General features: G+C 36.6%; 2 protein-coding genes across 2 annotated transcripts; both read left to right on the forward strand.

Moving 5' to 3' along the window:
• Positions 1-1295: 1295 nt before the first annotated feature.
• Positions 1296-7725, forward strand: LOC122416754 (uncharacterized). The gene is made up of 5 exons (XM_043429798.1): positions 1296-1479; positions 1568-1775; positions 2345-2484; positions 2716-3252; positions 7535-7725. Exons 1-5 carry the CDS (start codon positions 1296-1298, stop codon positions 7723-7725), a joined length of 1260 nt encoding a protein of 419 aa, XP_043285733.1.
• Positions 7726-14193: 6468 nt separating this feature from the next.
• Positions 14194-14472, forward strand: LOC122416755 (octapeptide-repeat protein T2-like). Its single transcript, XM_043429799.1, has one exon. It carries the CDS (start codon positions 14194-14196, stop codon positions 14470-14472), a length of 279 nt encoding a protein of 92 aa, XP_043285734.1.
• Positions 14473-14729: the final 257 nt, after the last annotated feature.

Raw genomic sequence — 14729 nt, forward strand, 5'->3', positions numbered from 1 at the left:
ACGGGTTTATAGGTTATCCTGAATCACCCTGTATAGTAATGAGACGGGTGTGGAGGATTGGGAAAAGAAAATTCAGAAAGAACTATAAAAGGAGGAATGGAAGGCAATGGAAAGGCTACAGGAAAGATATAAAAGGTGGACGACGCGTTGAGAATAGACAACACTAGGGTACACGATATACGGGACGAAGAGGACGAGGAATAAGAGGACAAGGAAGGAGAGGCTGAGAGAACGAGGTACAAGAAGACGTGAGGATGAGGAACGAGAAGAAGAGAGTCGAGACAATGACACGAGAGGACGAGAACGACCGGACGATCGGGCGAAAAGGAACGAACGGAAGCACGAGGGGACGGTATGACACGAGAGGGAGAGAAGACGAGAACCGAGACAACGAGGACGAGCGGATGAGAGCGAACGAACGGGAGGACGAAGGGATCGGATAACGAGAGCACAAGGGTACAGAGGACAGGAGAGGGAGAGTACGGAAAGACGACAGGGCGGGAGGACGAGGGCCAAGAGGGCAAGGAAGGAGTGGTCGAGAGGACGAGGAACGAAAGGGAGAGAGGACGAGAATAGACACAACGAGGACGAGCGGACAAGAACGAACGAACGGGAGGACGAAGGGACCAAATAACGAAAGCACAAGGGTACAGAGAACAGGAGAGAGAGATTGATTGATTGATTGATTGTATTTTATTTATGCCCTAGCTATGCTTTGGGGCACATGGTGCAATCAGTATGACAAATAAAATAATACAAAATAACAAAATAATACAAAATAATGCAAATATAATAGAAGAAAACGCAGTAATAGAATGCTGCATGTCGTAAGCAGCATAATATAAAGTAGAATAAAATAAAATGAAATTAAGGAAGTTCATCTGGTACCGAGTTAGTCAAAAGAAAAATGATTGCGACTAGCGTAGTCGGTTCAGTAAGTTTGGCAATGCCGCAACCTCGGAACCGTACTGTCTATATAGCTGTTATTGACAAAATTTTTCACGCGCGTTCATGTAATAATCAGCTCAAACGTTTGACATAATTAAAACATGGCAGAAACGTCTAAAAAAAAAAAGTTTTTCTGGAAAGGCAAACGTGTCACCGAAAATGTATACACTTCAAGAATCCGACAAGTGGAAGTGGGGAAAAATTTGAGGTGTGTTTACAGATGCAAAAACGAAAAAGCTAACCCCAAAGAGAGCGCATGTGGAATAGCAAAACTCGAAGGCCGACGTATTATGCATTTACAAACTATATCGAATGATTTATTCTGTAAGTGTCAAAAATATTATACGATGGTCTCTTTGAGCAACATTGTTGATGAAACACGAATTGGATTAGCTTCCATATTCAAAGTCCAATGTCACGTTTGTCAAGGAAAAATCAGATTTACTACAGACAAACAACACCAAGTAGAAAAGAAAAACGTGCAAGGAAAATCGAGCAACCACTATGATGTCAATACCAGAGCAGCAATGGGTAAGTTAATATTTTTAACTAAAAAATTATTAATTTTATGATATTAATTTTTGACGATTACGATATTATAATTGTGTTTTTTTTCTAGGAGCTTTGAATGACGGCATGGGCAGCACGCATATAAATAAGATATTGGCTTCGTTAAATATTCCTCCCTTTCATTTAAATAGCTATAAAACGCATGAAATAGAGGTAGGCACTGCGGTAGAAGAAATTGCTCGAGACAGCTGCATCGCAGCGACTTTCATGGAGCGAGAACTGTCCATTCAAAACATCGACAAGCTAAAAAATTTGTTGTAAGTTTTTCATTCAACCGTGCTTGAAATATTTCAAAGAGCCTAGAAAATATATTTCAAAAAATACCAGTATTCACGATTTTATGATATTCGAAAATTTTTAGCATTGCACAGTCTTATAAAAGCAATTTAAAAGTTTCAATTAGCATCTTAATATGATAGCATGTACATGTGCATTAAAATTCTATTCATGCATTGCCCCCAAATGAAAGAATAGACTGTTTGAATTTTTAAATCAATCTTTTGATGATAAAAACAAAACTGTAATGAAAATTTGAACCTTGATTACATCAATTGTCATAAATATTCATAAAGCATGTTCAACAAATTGTTTAATTATACATAAGCATTTTTTAATCAATTTTATAATTGTTTTGATTGTTCAATGAATTCTCGTATAGAATTTATTAATTATAGATGACAGTGAAATTTTTTCATATATTTATATCTTCTCATTTCCACACGATAATTGCGAGTGAGGAATTAGGTTATTCAATCAAAGTAAATAAATTATATATTAGTATTAATAAAAATGAAGAAAACTCTAATTGGTAAGGATTTCCTTGCAGGCCTGTCCACCTCAACATCCATTTCCTATTTCCCACTTTATCAGAAATAAATCCGATTATTGTCAATAACATCCAAGACGAAGATATAGTGCGTATTGCAGCTTCGTTCGACATGGGATGGACAACAAGGGGCACTGGACGTAATTACGATAGTCTCACAGGATCCGCTGCTCTCATTGGATTATTTACTAAGAAAGTACTATCGTACACTTCTGAAAATAGAAAATGCCGAAAGTGCGATCGAGGACACGACTCTTCCGATCATGATTGTAGATTAAATTTTGAGGGCTCTGCAAAGGCAATAGAATCTAAGGCTGCAGTACATTTATCAACGGAAAATTCAATTTTTAAAGCATGTCGTGTTGAATTAGGCATCATGATTGGTGACAATGATAGTAGCGCTATTGCATCAGTACGTGCGGCTAGTCAGCATGAAGTTATAAAACACTCCGATAAAAATAATACCAGTAAAGGCGTCGTCAATGAACTCTATAAAATTAAAAAAAATCACAAAGAGCTCACATCAGTCGCGATCAAATATCTTCAACGTTGCTTCAATTATTGTGTAGCTCAGAACACAGATGATGCTGTAAGAATGGCTATAGCAATAAAAAATATTCCATACCATTGTTTTAACGATCATAAAAATTGTGGGACATGGTGTCGCTATAGTGACGACCCGGAATCGTATGCACATTCCGCAATAGGACATGGTTTTCAGAGCGAACAATTATTCGATGCATTACGATGTATATTTGATGTACTAGCTTCAAAAACGGACAGATTTGCAGCAGGAGTGTCGAGTAATGTTAACGAAAGCCTGAACTCAACAATTGCTAGTAAAGCACCAAAATCTCGCCTTTATGGTACAACATCTTCGGGTGATGCTCGACTAGCATGCGCTATTAGTAAAAAAAATATGGGAGAAAAATACTTGACACAATTATCAAAAAAATTATCTTTGTCGCCTACAAAATATACGGAGAAGTATAGTGAAGCGGTTGATTCGAACGCAAATAAGAGATATTTAAGGTCAAGTACTCAAGAGTTTAAAAAAAGACGTTTATATCTGAAAGCAAAAAAAACAGAGTTGCGACACAAAAAGGAACGTTCGGAAGGTTCTCAAATGTACCAATCCGACATGGGATTATTTGTCACGTCCCGCGTGTGATTTCAATATACGCGGTTCGTGACGACGGCCTTCTCCGACAATTGCGCGACTTGACAACGGAGCGTCCTTGAGTGCGACCTATGTGCGTTGCCTCGTGTCGCCGCTGGCCGGAAGCCCTCGGAATCCGCCCGATCAGCATCGCCTGATCGCGAGTTCGAGGGACCTATCCATGGGAACGACTAAAGTGCTGAGATGCTGAAAACCCCGTCACGACGATCGCTTTCGAGCTCTCGTCGCCGTGGCGAGGATTTTTGTACATCAGTTCCGTTTGATTCTTAACCGACACTCGGTCGTCCCTCGGGATAACTCCGTAGGTTAGCAACTCGCGGCGGTTTAGTAAATCCTGAAAGATCGGTGAAACTGCATAGAGACGTAAGCCTAACCTTCGATAACAAACGCGAAGTGAGCAACACACTGCCCCTTGCCTCACGGACGTTCTTTTGCCGAGTCTTGCAGACTTTTGCGTGCACCCTTTTGTTAAGTTTATTTCTCAATTTGTTATTCTTCGTAAAACCAAGTTAATTCTGTGCGTGTGTGTGAACCGCGCGTCAAACGAAGGCGCGGTTATTGTGTGCGGAGCGGAATGGGAGAATTGTTCCCGTTCGTGTGATGTAAACCTTTTGTATCTTTCCTTTTCGCATACTTTTCACAACTATTTCTGTTCTCGTCAAACCTTCTACTTCCATGTCAATAAATCTGATTTCCCGGTTAATAATTATTTGAGCGACCCAATCTCCTGCTTCGGGGCCCGTACGGGACCATATAGGCACCCTTTCGTTATCTCTTAAATTATTTCGATTACTTAATCACTTCAATATTTCGGTTATTCCCATAATTATCCAATTATTTTAATTTCGTTTAGACCAAACAAAAGATCTACTAAATATTTCACATTTCAAAAATCCTACACTCTGTGTAGGTTGGTGGCAGCGAAAACTAAGTAAATTTCCCAATTACGTTCGTCCCTTCAGGACGTAACATATTAAATACCGATATGCCTCCTATATTTGACATTCCAAACAACTCTCTATCACGAGCATTGGTATTTTTCGATTTAGAAACTGGAGGTTTTTCTAAAACAGCAGATATTTTGCAAATAGCTGCTAAACACGAGAGCTCACGTTTTTCTATTTACATAAATCCAACCCAAAAAATTGATGAGAAAGCAAGCAGTGTAACTGGTTTACGGGTAGTCGCAGGGCAACTAGAATGTCATAGGAAAGTAGTCACATCGGTAACTCTTCTCGATGCATTATTACAATTTTATAATTTCCTGGGAGCATTGCAAAGAAAATGCATTTTAGTTGCACATAACTGCACGTTCGATCGCCCAAGACTTTTAGCGGCAATTCAAAAAACTTTTCTCACTCAGCAGTTCGAAGCAGTCATTTTTGGGTTTTCAGATTCATTGCCAATTATTAAAAAAATCACAAAGTTGACCGGAAAAGGAGAAAACAAATTGGAAAAATTAGCAGATACACTACAAATATGTACCTCCAATGCTCATAATGCTGCTGATGACGTTTTGATTCTTGAGCAAGTTGTTATCAAACTTGGCATTCCCAAGGAAACATTTTTCGAAAATACGTTGACATGGGACGAAGCAATCATGAAACAAAAATTCGACGAGGCGTTACCAAAAGCTTTAAAAAAGTTGGATCAATTAAAAATTTGTACTTCACTTGCTGTCCGAAAAAAAATTGTTGCTGCCGGTATAAGTTACGATCTTATAATAGATACTTACAAAGAAAATAAATTAATGGGCTTGATGAATCTTTTTGGAGAAGATGAAAATGGAAATGTTAAAGTTACTAAATCCCGATGTGTGTCAAAAAAGATCTGCGATTATTTGCAAAAAAATATTTCATGATCATGGATCTTGTCAATAAGTTTCAAAATACCCAAGTCGTTGAAACCGGAATTTCATTACCGATCATTCGATTGAATCTTAACGTATAATGTTTCTAGATTAAAGATTCTAGTCGCTATTTTCTGTAATTTGAATAATATGTTACAGTTGAATGTAATTTCAAAAATAAATGAGTTATTATTCACTTTTAAATATATATGTGTTATTATTTCATATCACTCATTTACATATATAATGATATTATATGTGTTATAACTGGGCTACAACTTTCTTCAACCCGATTTATAAATTACACCAATATTTTATTGGAAGTCCCTAGTGTGAGTTGCGTGAATCGGAATACGTAGTCTCCGGTTTCAAAAAGCGCGCGGTTGCGACGTTGCCGTCATGAAAGTAATGTATGGGTTAACCTCCTAATAATCACAATTTTTCGAGAAAAAATCATTAATTGCGAACTTTATAAGTATTGAATAGATTTTATGAAGCTTTAAACATATTCTTCAGATATTTTTCTATCAATTATAGAAGTTTCTGCAAGAACTGTTTGTCAATGCCTGCAAATTTTATATATAAAGCCGGGAAAACCACTGAAACCCGTAAGAGACCGTGTTAATTTGGAGAATCTGTTTTAATTTTTTTCTCACGAACAAAGTATCCTCGGGCCTTAAAATTTTGACAGGACATTTTTTTATTATTTATTAATGTACTCGAATTTTTTTATCAAAATCTCTTCGTTAATTTGATTACCAGATGAACTTCCTTAAATTGAATTGAATTACAGTACCAAGAATGTGGTGGTGGTAAGCTGCTGCAGAAGATTAGAAGATATAAAGAAAATAAACTATAATGCACGCAGCATAGATTTACCAAGATAGCATAATGTAGTATAATAATGATGTAGCAACTCGTAGCTCAGAGGCTTTATATAAAGTAACGCAAATTAAACTATCGATGACTAAGTAGTAACTTAAAATGAAACAATTTTGGCTCAAACAAACTACTAAAAATAGAGTAGAATCTAACGAGTTCAAACAGGAGATCAAGTTAATGTACCTCAGAATCGAATAAATGCTTATATAACTGCTTTTTGAATATACTAATGGTTGCTTGAGACTTAATATCGGCTGGTAACGAGTGCCAAAAATACATGGTGGTAAAAACGAAGGAATTTCGAAGAGTTTCCGTCCTATGATAAGGGATATGAAATGTATTTGGGGATACAAGGCGAGACGGATGCAAAGGACGCGGTGCAAAAGTAAAGAGCTCACGCAAATAAGATGGTGATGTACCGTTTATAATATTAAAGGCTGCAATTCCCAGGAAATACTGGCGTCGTGACTTAACATCGAGCCATCCTAGTTCCCTTCTATACGGTGAAATATGCACATCCCGGCGCAAATTGAAAATAAATCGAATGGCGCAGTTTATTAGACGCTGCAGCATCGTAGTTTGTTCATTAGTTAAATCAATAAAGGCCAGACAACAATAATCGATTAAGGGAAAAATCAATGTCGATATAAGTAACGTTTCAAGTTTCTTCGTCAGAGCACCTCGATGGTATTTAAGTTTAAAAAGGGTAAAATGAACTCGTTTGGAAATCAAAAGAATATGCTTATGCCAAGATAAATTAGCTGACATGATAATTCCGAGGTTGCGGGCTTCACTTACGAAGGGAAGAACTTCATTATTCACGATAATTTGTGGTAATTGAACAGTATTAATCCTGTTTATAAAAGTTGCACTGCCAAGAATTAGTACTTTAGATTTAGAAAGATTTAGTTTAAGCTTATTATTCATCGCAAACTCAGCAACAATTTCAGCATCGCGTCTAATTTTCAATAGTGATTGGTTTAATTCCGCAGGAGGGCAACTGAGATAGATTTGCAAATCATCAGCAAAAATCATATGCTCGGAATGTAGTAAATTTTTGCTCACATCGTTGATGAATAATGAAAAAAGGAGGGGACCAAGGAAGGAGCCTTGAGGTACTCCGGTAGATGTATAAAGCCAGTTAGAACAATTTCCTGAACTGTCAATTACCGCTTGCGATCTGTTAGTGAGATATGAGTGAAACCATCTTAGAACTCTGTCGCAGAAACCAAACTGTTTAAGCTCATGAAGAAGTAGTGGGTAAGAAACCAAATCAAAGGCCTTGCTAAAATCAAAAAGGACGAGAATAGTAATTTTTCGTTCGTCAACCGCCTGACGACTATCCTGGCAAATTCGAATAAGTGCCGACTGGGTGCTATAGGCTCTTCGGAACCCAGATTGACGTGGATCGAGGAGGTCATGAGCGGTCAAAAAATCTGTGATTTGTCTATGGACGATGCGTTCTTATAATTTCGCTAACTCACAAAGATTAGATATCGGGCGGCAGTCAGATGGTGAAACAGGAGGGTTAGTTTTTAGTAATGGCCGTAAAAAGGCTTTTTTCCATATACTAGGAAAGTAAGCAAGGTCAAATGAGGCATTAAAAAGCATAACAAGGTGCGGTAGGAGAACAGGCAAAGCAGATAGTATGGCGAAGGAAGAGATACCGTCTGGACCTATGGAATGTGAAGGGGATAGTGATGCATTTGTAATCGAGAGAATAACCTCCGGTGTTACCGGTGAAAAATCAAATCGTGGGTGATTTATTTCGAGAAGCTCATACCCTAGGGAAAAAAAGGTTGGGACAAGTACATTGATGGTCTCTTGTTTCTGGATGACATAGAAAAAAGACTCAGAACCAGGAAAAAAATTCTATAGAAATAATAAACGAAAAATTGAAAAGTTCAAAAAAATTCAACAAAAATAAAAAATAATCGAAAAAAATTCTGTAAAGAAAAATAAAAAATTTTCAAAAAATTCATAAATATTGGACAAATGGAAAAATGTACTATCCAAGTTACATGCAGTATAAAAATGTATGATATCAATTGGAGGCCAAGTTTTTATTGATAATTTGGAATATTTATCCAACAAATCGGAAACTTTAATTGAAATTTATGATAATTATTTTCAAGAAAAAAGTTAATGAAAAAAAGTCATAACGGAAGTTACGTGCAGTACTAAAATGTATTATATCAATTCGAGGTCAAGTATTTATCAGTTATTCGAAATATAATCTCCGGCGACAAATGAGCGTTGAGAATCCTTGTCGGGCTCACAACGTTTTATCAAAATTACTAAAAAATGAATGAAAATAAAATCATTAAAAATTCACATGAAAATCATTCGTTACTTCAATAAGGTACACACTTTAAAGAATCGATTCCCCTCCGACTTTCACGATCTCCTGGTATTATTCACAACATTCAACTTCGATTGGATCGGTACAAATTATGTTCAAATACGTCTTAAACGTACTTTTTCGGCCCATCACTTTTTATTCAAATTGCTCATTCGACAACAAATCAGGACTGTTCTATAATGACAAATATAATAAAATCGATAGAAATAAAAATAATATCTCCAAGTAATTTGAACTTGATTGTTCGCAAGTTCGTATAGCAATATCCACTTCTCATTTTCTTCAGTGAACCATACCATTCGGTAAGAACCAATGAAAATGAGAAATAATCAGGCACATTACTAGAAATTTTCGAACCTACTCAGCCATGAAATGTTTTTTTTCTATAGTCACGTACACATTTTGATAAATATCACTAGTCGAGTACGACACGTGGATTCCTGGAATTTGGAGAAAAATGATTTTGTTGTGAATTATGACTCCATACAATATAAATAGATTAATCAACTTCATCTTTCATTTTCGTTTCATTTTGACAAGAGTGATTCGAAGGAAAATTATTTTCTCGGGAATTACTGTTCCTTAATATTAACACATGCATTAACTTCGTTTTTGATTTGTTTTCGAATGAGCAATTTGTTTTGCTCATTCGAAATTTTGTTCTATTCAAATTTGTTGCAAGTACGTTTAAGACGTATTTGAACATAATTTGTACCGATCCAATCGAAGTTGAATGTTGTGAATAATACCAGGAGATCGTGAAAGTCGGAGGGGAATCGATTCTTTAAAGTGTGTACCTTATTGAAGTAACGAATGATTTTCATGTGAATTTTTAATGATTTTATTTTCATTCATTTTTTAGTAATTTTGATAAAACGTTGTGAGCCCGACAAGGATTCTCAACGCTCATTTGTCGCCGGAGATTATATTTCGAATAACTGATAAATACTTGACCTCGAATTGATATAATACATTTTAGTACTGCACGTAACTTCCGTTATGACTTTTTTTCATTAACTTTTTTCTTGAAAATAATTATCATAAATTTCAATTAAAGTTTCCGATTTGTTGGATAAATATTCCAAATTATCAATAAAAACTTGGCCTCCAATTGATATCATACATTTTTATACTGCATGTAACTTGGATAGTACATTTTTCCATTTGTCCAATATTTATGAATTTTTTGAAAATTTTTTATTTTTCTTTACAGAATTTTTTTCGATTATTTTTTATTTTTGTTGAATTTTTTTGAACTTTTCAATTTTTCGTTTATTATTTCTATAGAATTTTTTTCCTGGTTCTGAGTCTTTTTTCTATGTCATCCAGAAACAAGAGACCATCAATGTACTTGTCCCAACCTTTTTTTCCCTAGGGGAAGTTTACGGTTTGATATCACGCCTTTTTTCTCAAAAATTCCTCATTTATGTTATGACGGTTATAGGATTTTAGTATAAATTTCTATGAATTATTTGCTTAGTATATTTTTATAGATTCCATTCTCATACGAACAATTTTTATGGGATAATCTTTTTCATGAAATTATCAGCAAATAAGGGACCATAAATGTACTTTTCCCAATCTTATTTTCCCTCGGTATGATGTTTGGCTTATTAAGTTGGTTTCCACCATAAAAGACCAATTTTTCGTAAAAATTGTAGTGAAGATATTTCGTCACAAGACTGCCCTTGAACTTTGGTGATTTTTTTCCTTATCCTCTAATATGTTATGCCTATTAGGAACTCAACAGCATGGAGGAATCCGGGATGATAGGCCCGAGAAATAAATTTCGGCTTATAACGTTGGTTTCCACGAAATAAGATCTATTTTTCGTCAAAATTGTACTGGAAATATTTCGTCACCGGTCTGTCCTTGGCCTTTGCCGTTTTTTTCCAAGTCTTCATACCAAGAAACAACTGACGTAAAGATTTCCTTAATAGAACAGATTTCATTTATCCCTTTTCTTCAAAATTCAAATGAAAGATAGATCAAATTCAAGACACGAAAAATCCAACAGATTTGCCCACTTTGAATGTCGCTTTTGCATTCTGAATCTAGAGATTTCATTTCATCCAAAACGTGCCCCCAATGAAATATATTTCCAAAGTTTGCAAGTGGCTGCTGAGATCCAATTATCCACAGTTTGATAGTTGCTGAAAAAAAGTACCTGAAAACTTCTAACATTTATTATGCCAGAACTCAAAGCAGCAAAAAAAACTAAGCGAACTTAATTCAACAGAGCAACAGAATTCAAAGACGTTTAAGGTACCTGCATTGGTTTTGGAGGAAAACCATTTCAGGACAATTCAGAAATTAATTTAGAAATTCGAAAACTCACAATGGAGTAGAAAAAGGAAAATTGAAGTATTTAGAAAAGCGGAAGACTTTTGTGATAAATTTTCTAGATTACATGATACGGTTGGAGTAAATGATTTGAATGATTGGCACACATGCTGCAACACAGAAATATCAAAGTTTGGAAGTATTCGCTGTGTATCAGTCATACAAACTTCAATACTATTTGAAAAGGAAGACTTAAAACCTTGCCGAACCAAGTTCCATTACATATTACCATAATCAAAGATAAGGGGTGATCCGTCGCATATATATTTATCCACAGAAATTTCAGAGTCAATGTATCTGCGCGATGAGCTTCGAACACAGCAATTTCAAATCTATCCATAAATGAGCAACTGAAGACTTTTATAATCAATTTTTTACTTCATATATATGTTACAGTTAGAGTCAAAATGTAAAATGAATGGCACAGTATTTAAATTGTATAGTTTGCAGATTTTTGCAGTATGTCAATGATCCGAATTTACAGCATTATAATGAAAAGTTGTCAAAAGTCATGATATTACATTAAAATGACATAGCGCACATTGCATTCAGCAATTCTGTAAGTTTCTGGGGATGTTGGTTGGCATTATATTTGATCGCATCCAAAACTGAGCAACAGTAGACTTATTCGAATGAATTTTATTTATAATAATTCCATATTTGTAGTTTGCAAAGTGGAAATACTCAACATACATGTCATTCCATAAGTTTTGTTATCAAAATTTGTGTTTGCATACAGCATTCCCAAGATACGACTTTTCATATCATCAGCAAAATAAGCATCCAAAGACTTTTTGGAAGAAGTTTCAAAATTTATTACTCGACAGACCAGGTGGAAAAAGTATAACAACACCTATATCAACACCAGAAACTGTTTTAAGAATCTGATATATAAAATGTGCGATTGATGATCATAGTCGGAAACCACTTGAATCATGTTACCACAATCAGCATGAAGAAATAGTAGAAAATTATAGGACACATATTAGGCAACCATTTAATACTATGTATCGATCCGCTGCAAACCGATGGAGTCAAAACAAGGATCGGAAAGAGCAGAGCCAAACTCAATAGGAAGCAAAATGTGGGAATATTCAAAAATACCGATGACACAAGAAATAAATTAGAAAACATTTATTCGATTGGAGTTTCTTACATTATATATATACTAACAGTTCCGTGTGTTCTTGTTTTATTAATTATCAACCATAATATTTCAGATCGCAAAAAGAAAATTTGACGTTATAGGTTGACGAACATTTTTTCTTACAACTTCCAGACCTATTTTGATAAACTGATTTGCCTTATTTATATTATTCACTAACTATGCGAACGTTTGCTACATTTGTCCCACACTTCGTAACGTCAAACCCCGGCCGGTTCGTTACCACACAGCTATCAAAGGGAACTCGTATATATGACCTACATTATTACACATGATATGTAATCACGCAACTGATGATATATTTACACTGGACAATATTCCGCGAACTCTGGTTTAATTGAAAGATTATCTCAGTTGACACTTATTTCCAATCGAACGAAATAATGAAATCTTGAAAAGTTTCGTTGACATATATATGAATCGCGCATTTTTTTATATGTTTTATTTGCACACACAGATCACAGTCTACATTTACGCGGCCGCTTTTATACCGGTTTAGTATACCACAAGTTTTAACAAAATATACATTAACCAATTTTCACTAACCATTTTCATTTATTAATTAGAGTCCGCACACAACAGCACTTTGGGGATCATAACCTCACCTGTCAAAATGACGTTCAGTATGAAAACAAGTCTCGGGTGGTTTCGGATGTGCGTATCGATGTATTGATATCTTATAACCTATATTCACAAATGATATAAATGATAAACTTATTTTCAGTCAAACGAATTAATGAAATCTTAAAAAGTTTCGTCGACATGCACCGTGTATTTTTTTATTTTATTCTTTTTCACACACCAGACTACATTTACGCGACTGCTTTTATACCGGTTTAGTTTAGCATTCCACAGGTTTTAGTACTATGCACTTGGTTAGATGACGAAAGTTTTTTTTATATATTCCACACGCATTCCATAATGACAAAACTCCGTTTGTTTATACGATGATCGAAAACTGACACATGGTTTATATATATATATAATATTTACGGAGTCTGAGCGCGGTCGGGGTAAGACTCAAAAGTTAGAAGGCCTAAAATGGCGAACAGGCATTCTGTATAACGCATATATAGATATACAGAATGCCTGTTCGCTATTTTAGGCCTTCTAACACTTGAGCCTCACCCGCGGTCGGCCTAGCAGCTGGAGGAGCCGACATCGTTGAGCCAATCAGAATGCGTAGAGGCAACAACTCTACTACCACTAACTACGTCAAAACGCGTATACGTATACGTCGAACTCGTGATGTGTCAGTAACTTTTGCATAATCTTGAGCCCGTGCAAAGTTTTTTTTCAGCAATTACGCCACCGATCGTGTTGATTTTGGGTGCAATCGAAAGAGAATTTCTTAATTAGCTGAAAGTTCAATTTTCAAAGCCTCAGATGACTCATAACTTCGGTAATTCAAAAAAATCACTTGCCAATTTTACCCCCACCACGGCGAATCGTTTTATTCAGAGAAAGTATACTCGGCAAGAGCCTCGGGCCAGCAGACGACAGGGCTGTCAATGTACTTGTCCCGAGACTCTACCGAGTCTCTTGATCCCCGAATATACCTATTGAACTCGTCAAATTCATATACGGGGGTCGTGGAAACAATCGAAGCAAAATATAAATTTAGAGTATCCGCAGTAAAGAAATTTAAGCACGAAGCTGTCATGGATTTAGCAAGACCCAAAACCTTCATCTCATTCCATAAACGAGAACTGTCGCGAATCTCGGCTAATCTAGAGTAATAATAATCACTTTTAGCAAGTCTTAGCTCCTGAGTGAGTTTATCCCTAAAGTCTCGAAAAATCGATAGATTCAACATACTTCCCGATCGCATCGCTTTTTTGTACAGTGCATTTTTCCTTCTGATTTTAGACTTGAGTGCAACGGTAAGCCATGGACCATTAATTTTAGTAATACGAAATTTATGAAATGGGGCGCAAACGCTTAACGTCTTAGTCACAGTTGTTGATAGATTGCAGGCAAGGTCATCTATAGTAGAGTAGAGAGAGAGAGAGAGAGAGAGGACGAAAAGACAAGAGGTCGAGAGGACGAGGGACGAGAAGACGTGAGGATGCGGAACGAGAAGATGAGGACGAGGAACGAGAGGGAGAGAGGACGAGAATTGACACAACGAGGACGAGCGGACAAGAGCGAACGAACTGGAGGACGAAGGGACCAAATAACGAAAGCACAAGGGTACAGAGAACAGGAGAGAGAGAGAGAGAGAGGACGGAAAGACGACAGGTCGGGAGGACGAGGGCCGAGAGGGCAAGGAAGGAGAGGTCGAGAGGACGAGGACGAAGAGGATGAGGAAGGAGAGGCTGAAAGGACGAGGTACGAGAAGACGTGAGGATGAGGAACGAGAAGAAGAGGGTCGAGACAATGACACGAGAGGACGAGAACAACCGGACGATCGGGCGAAAAGGAACGAACGGAAGTGCGAGGGGACACGAGAGGGAGAGAAGACGAGAACCCAGACGAGGACGAGAAACGAGAGGACATGGAATGAGAGTACGAGAGAACGAGCCGATGAAAATATATGTGGGATGGAGAGAAGAGAGAACGCAAAAACCAGAGGACGAGACAACGAGCAGACGAGAAGTTGAA

The sequence above is a fragment of the Venturia canescens genome, chromosome 10 (genome assembly GCF_019457755.1).
Source record: "Venturia canescens isolate UGA chromosome 10, ASM1945775v1, whole genome shotgun sequence".
Lineage (NCBI taxonomy): Eukaryota > Metazoa > Arthropoda > Insecta > Hymenoptera > Ichneumonidae > Venturia > Venturia canescens.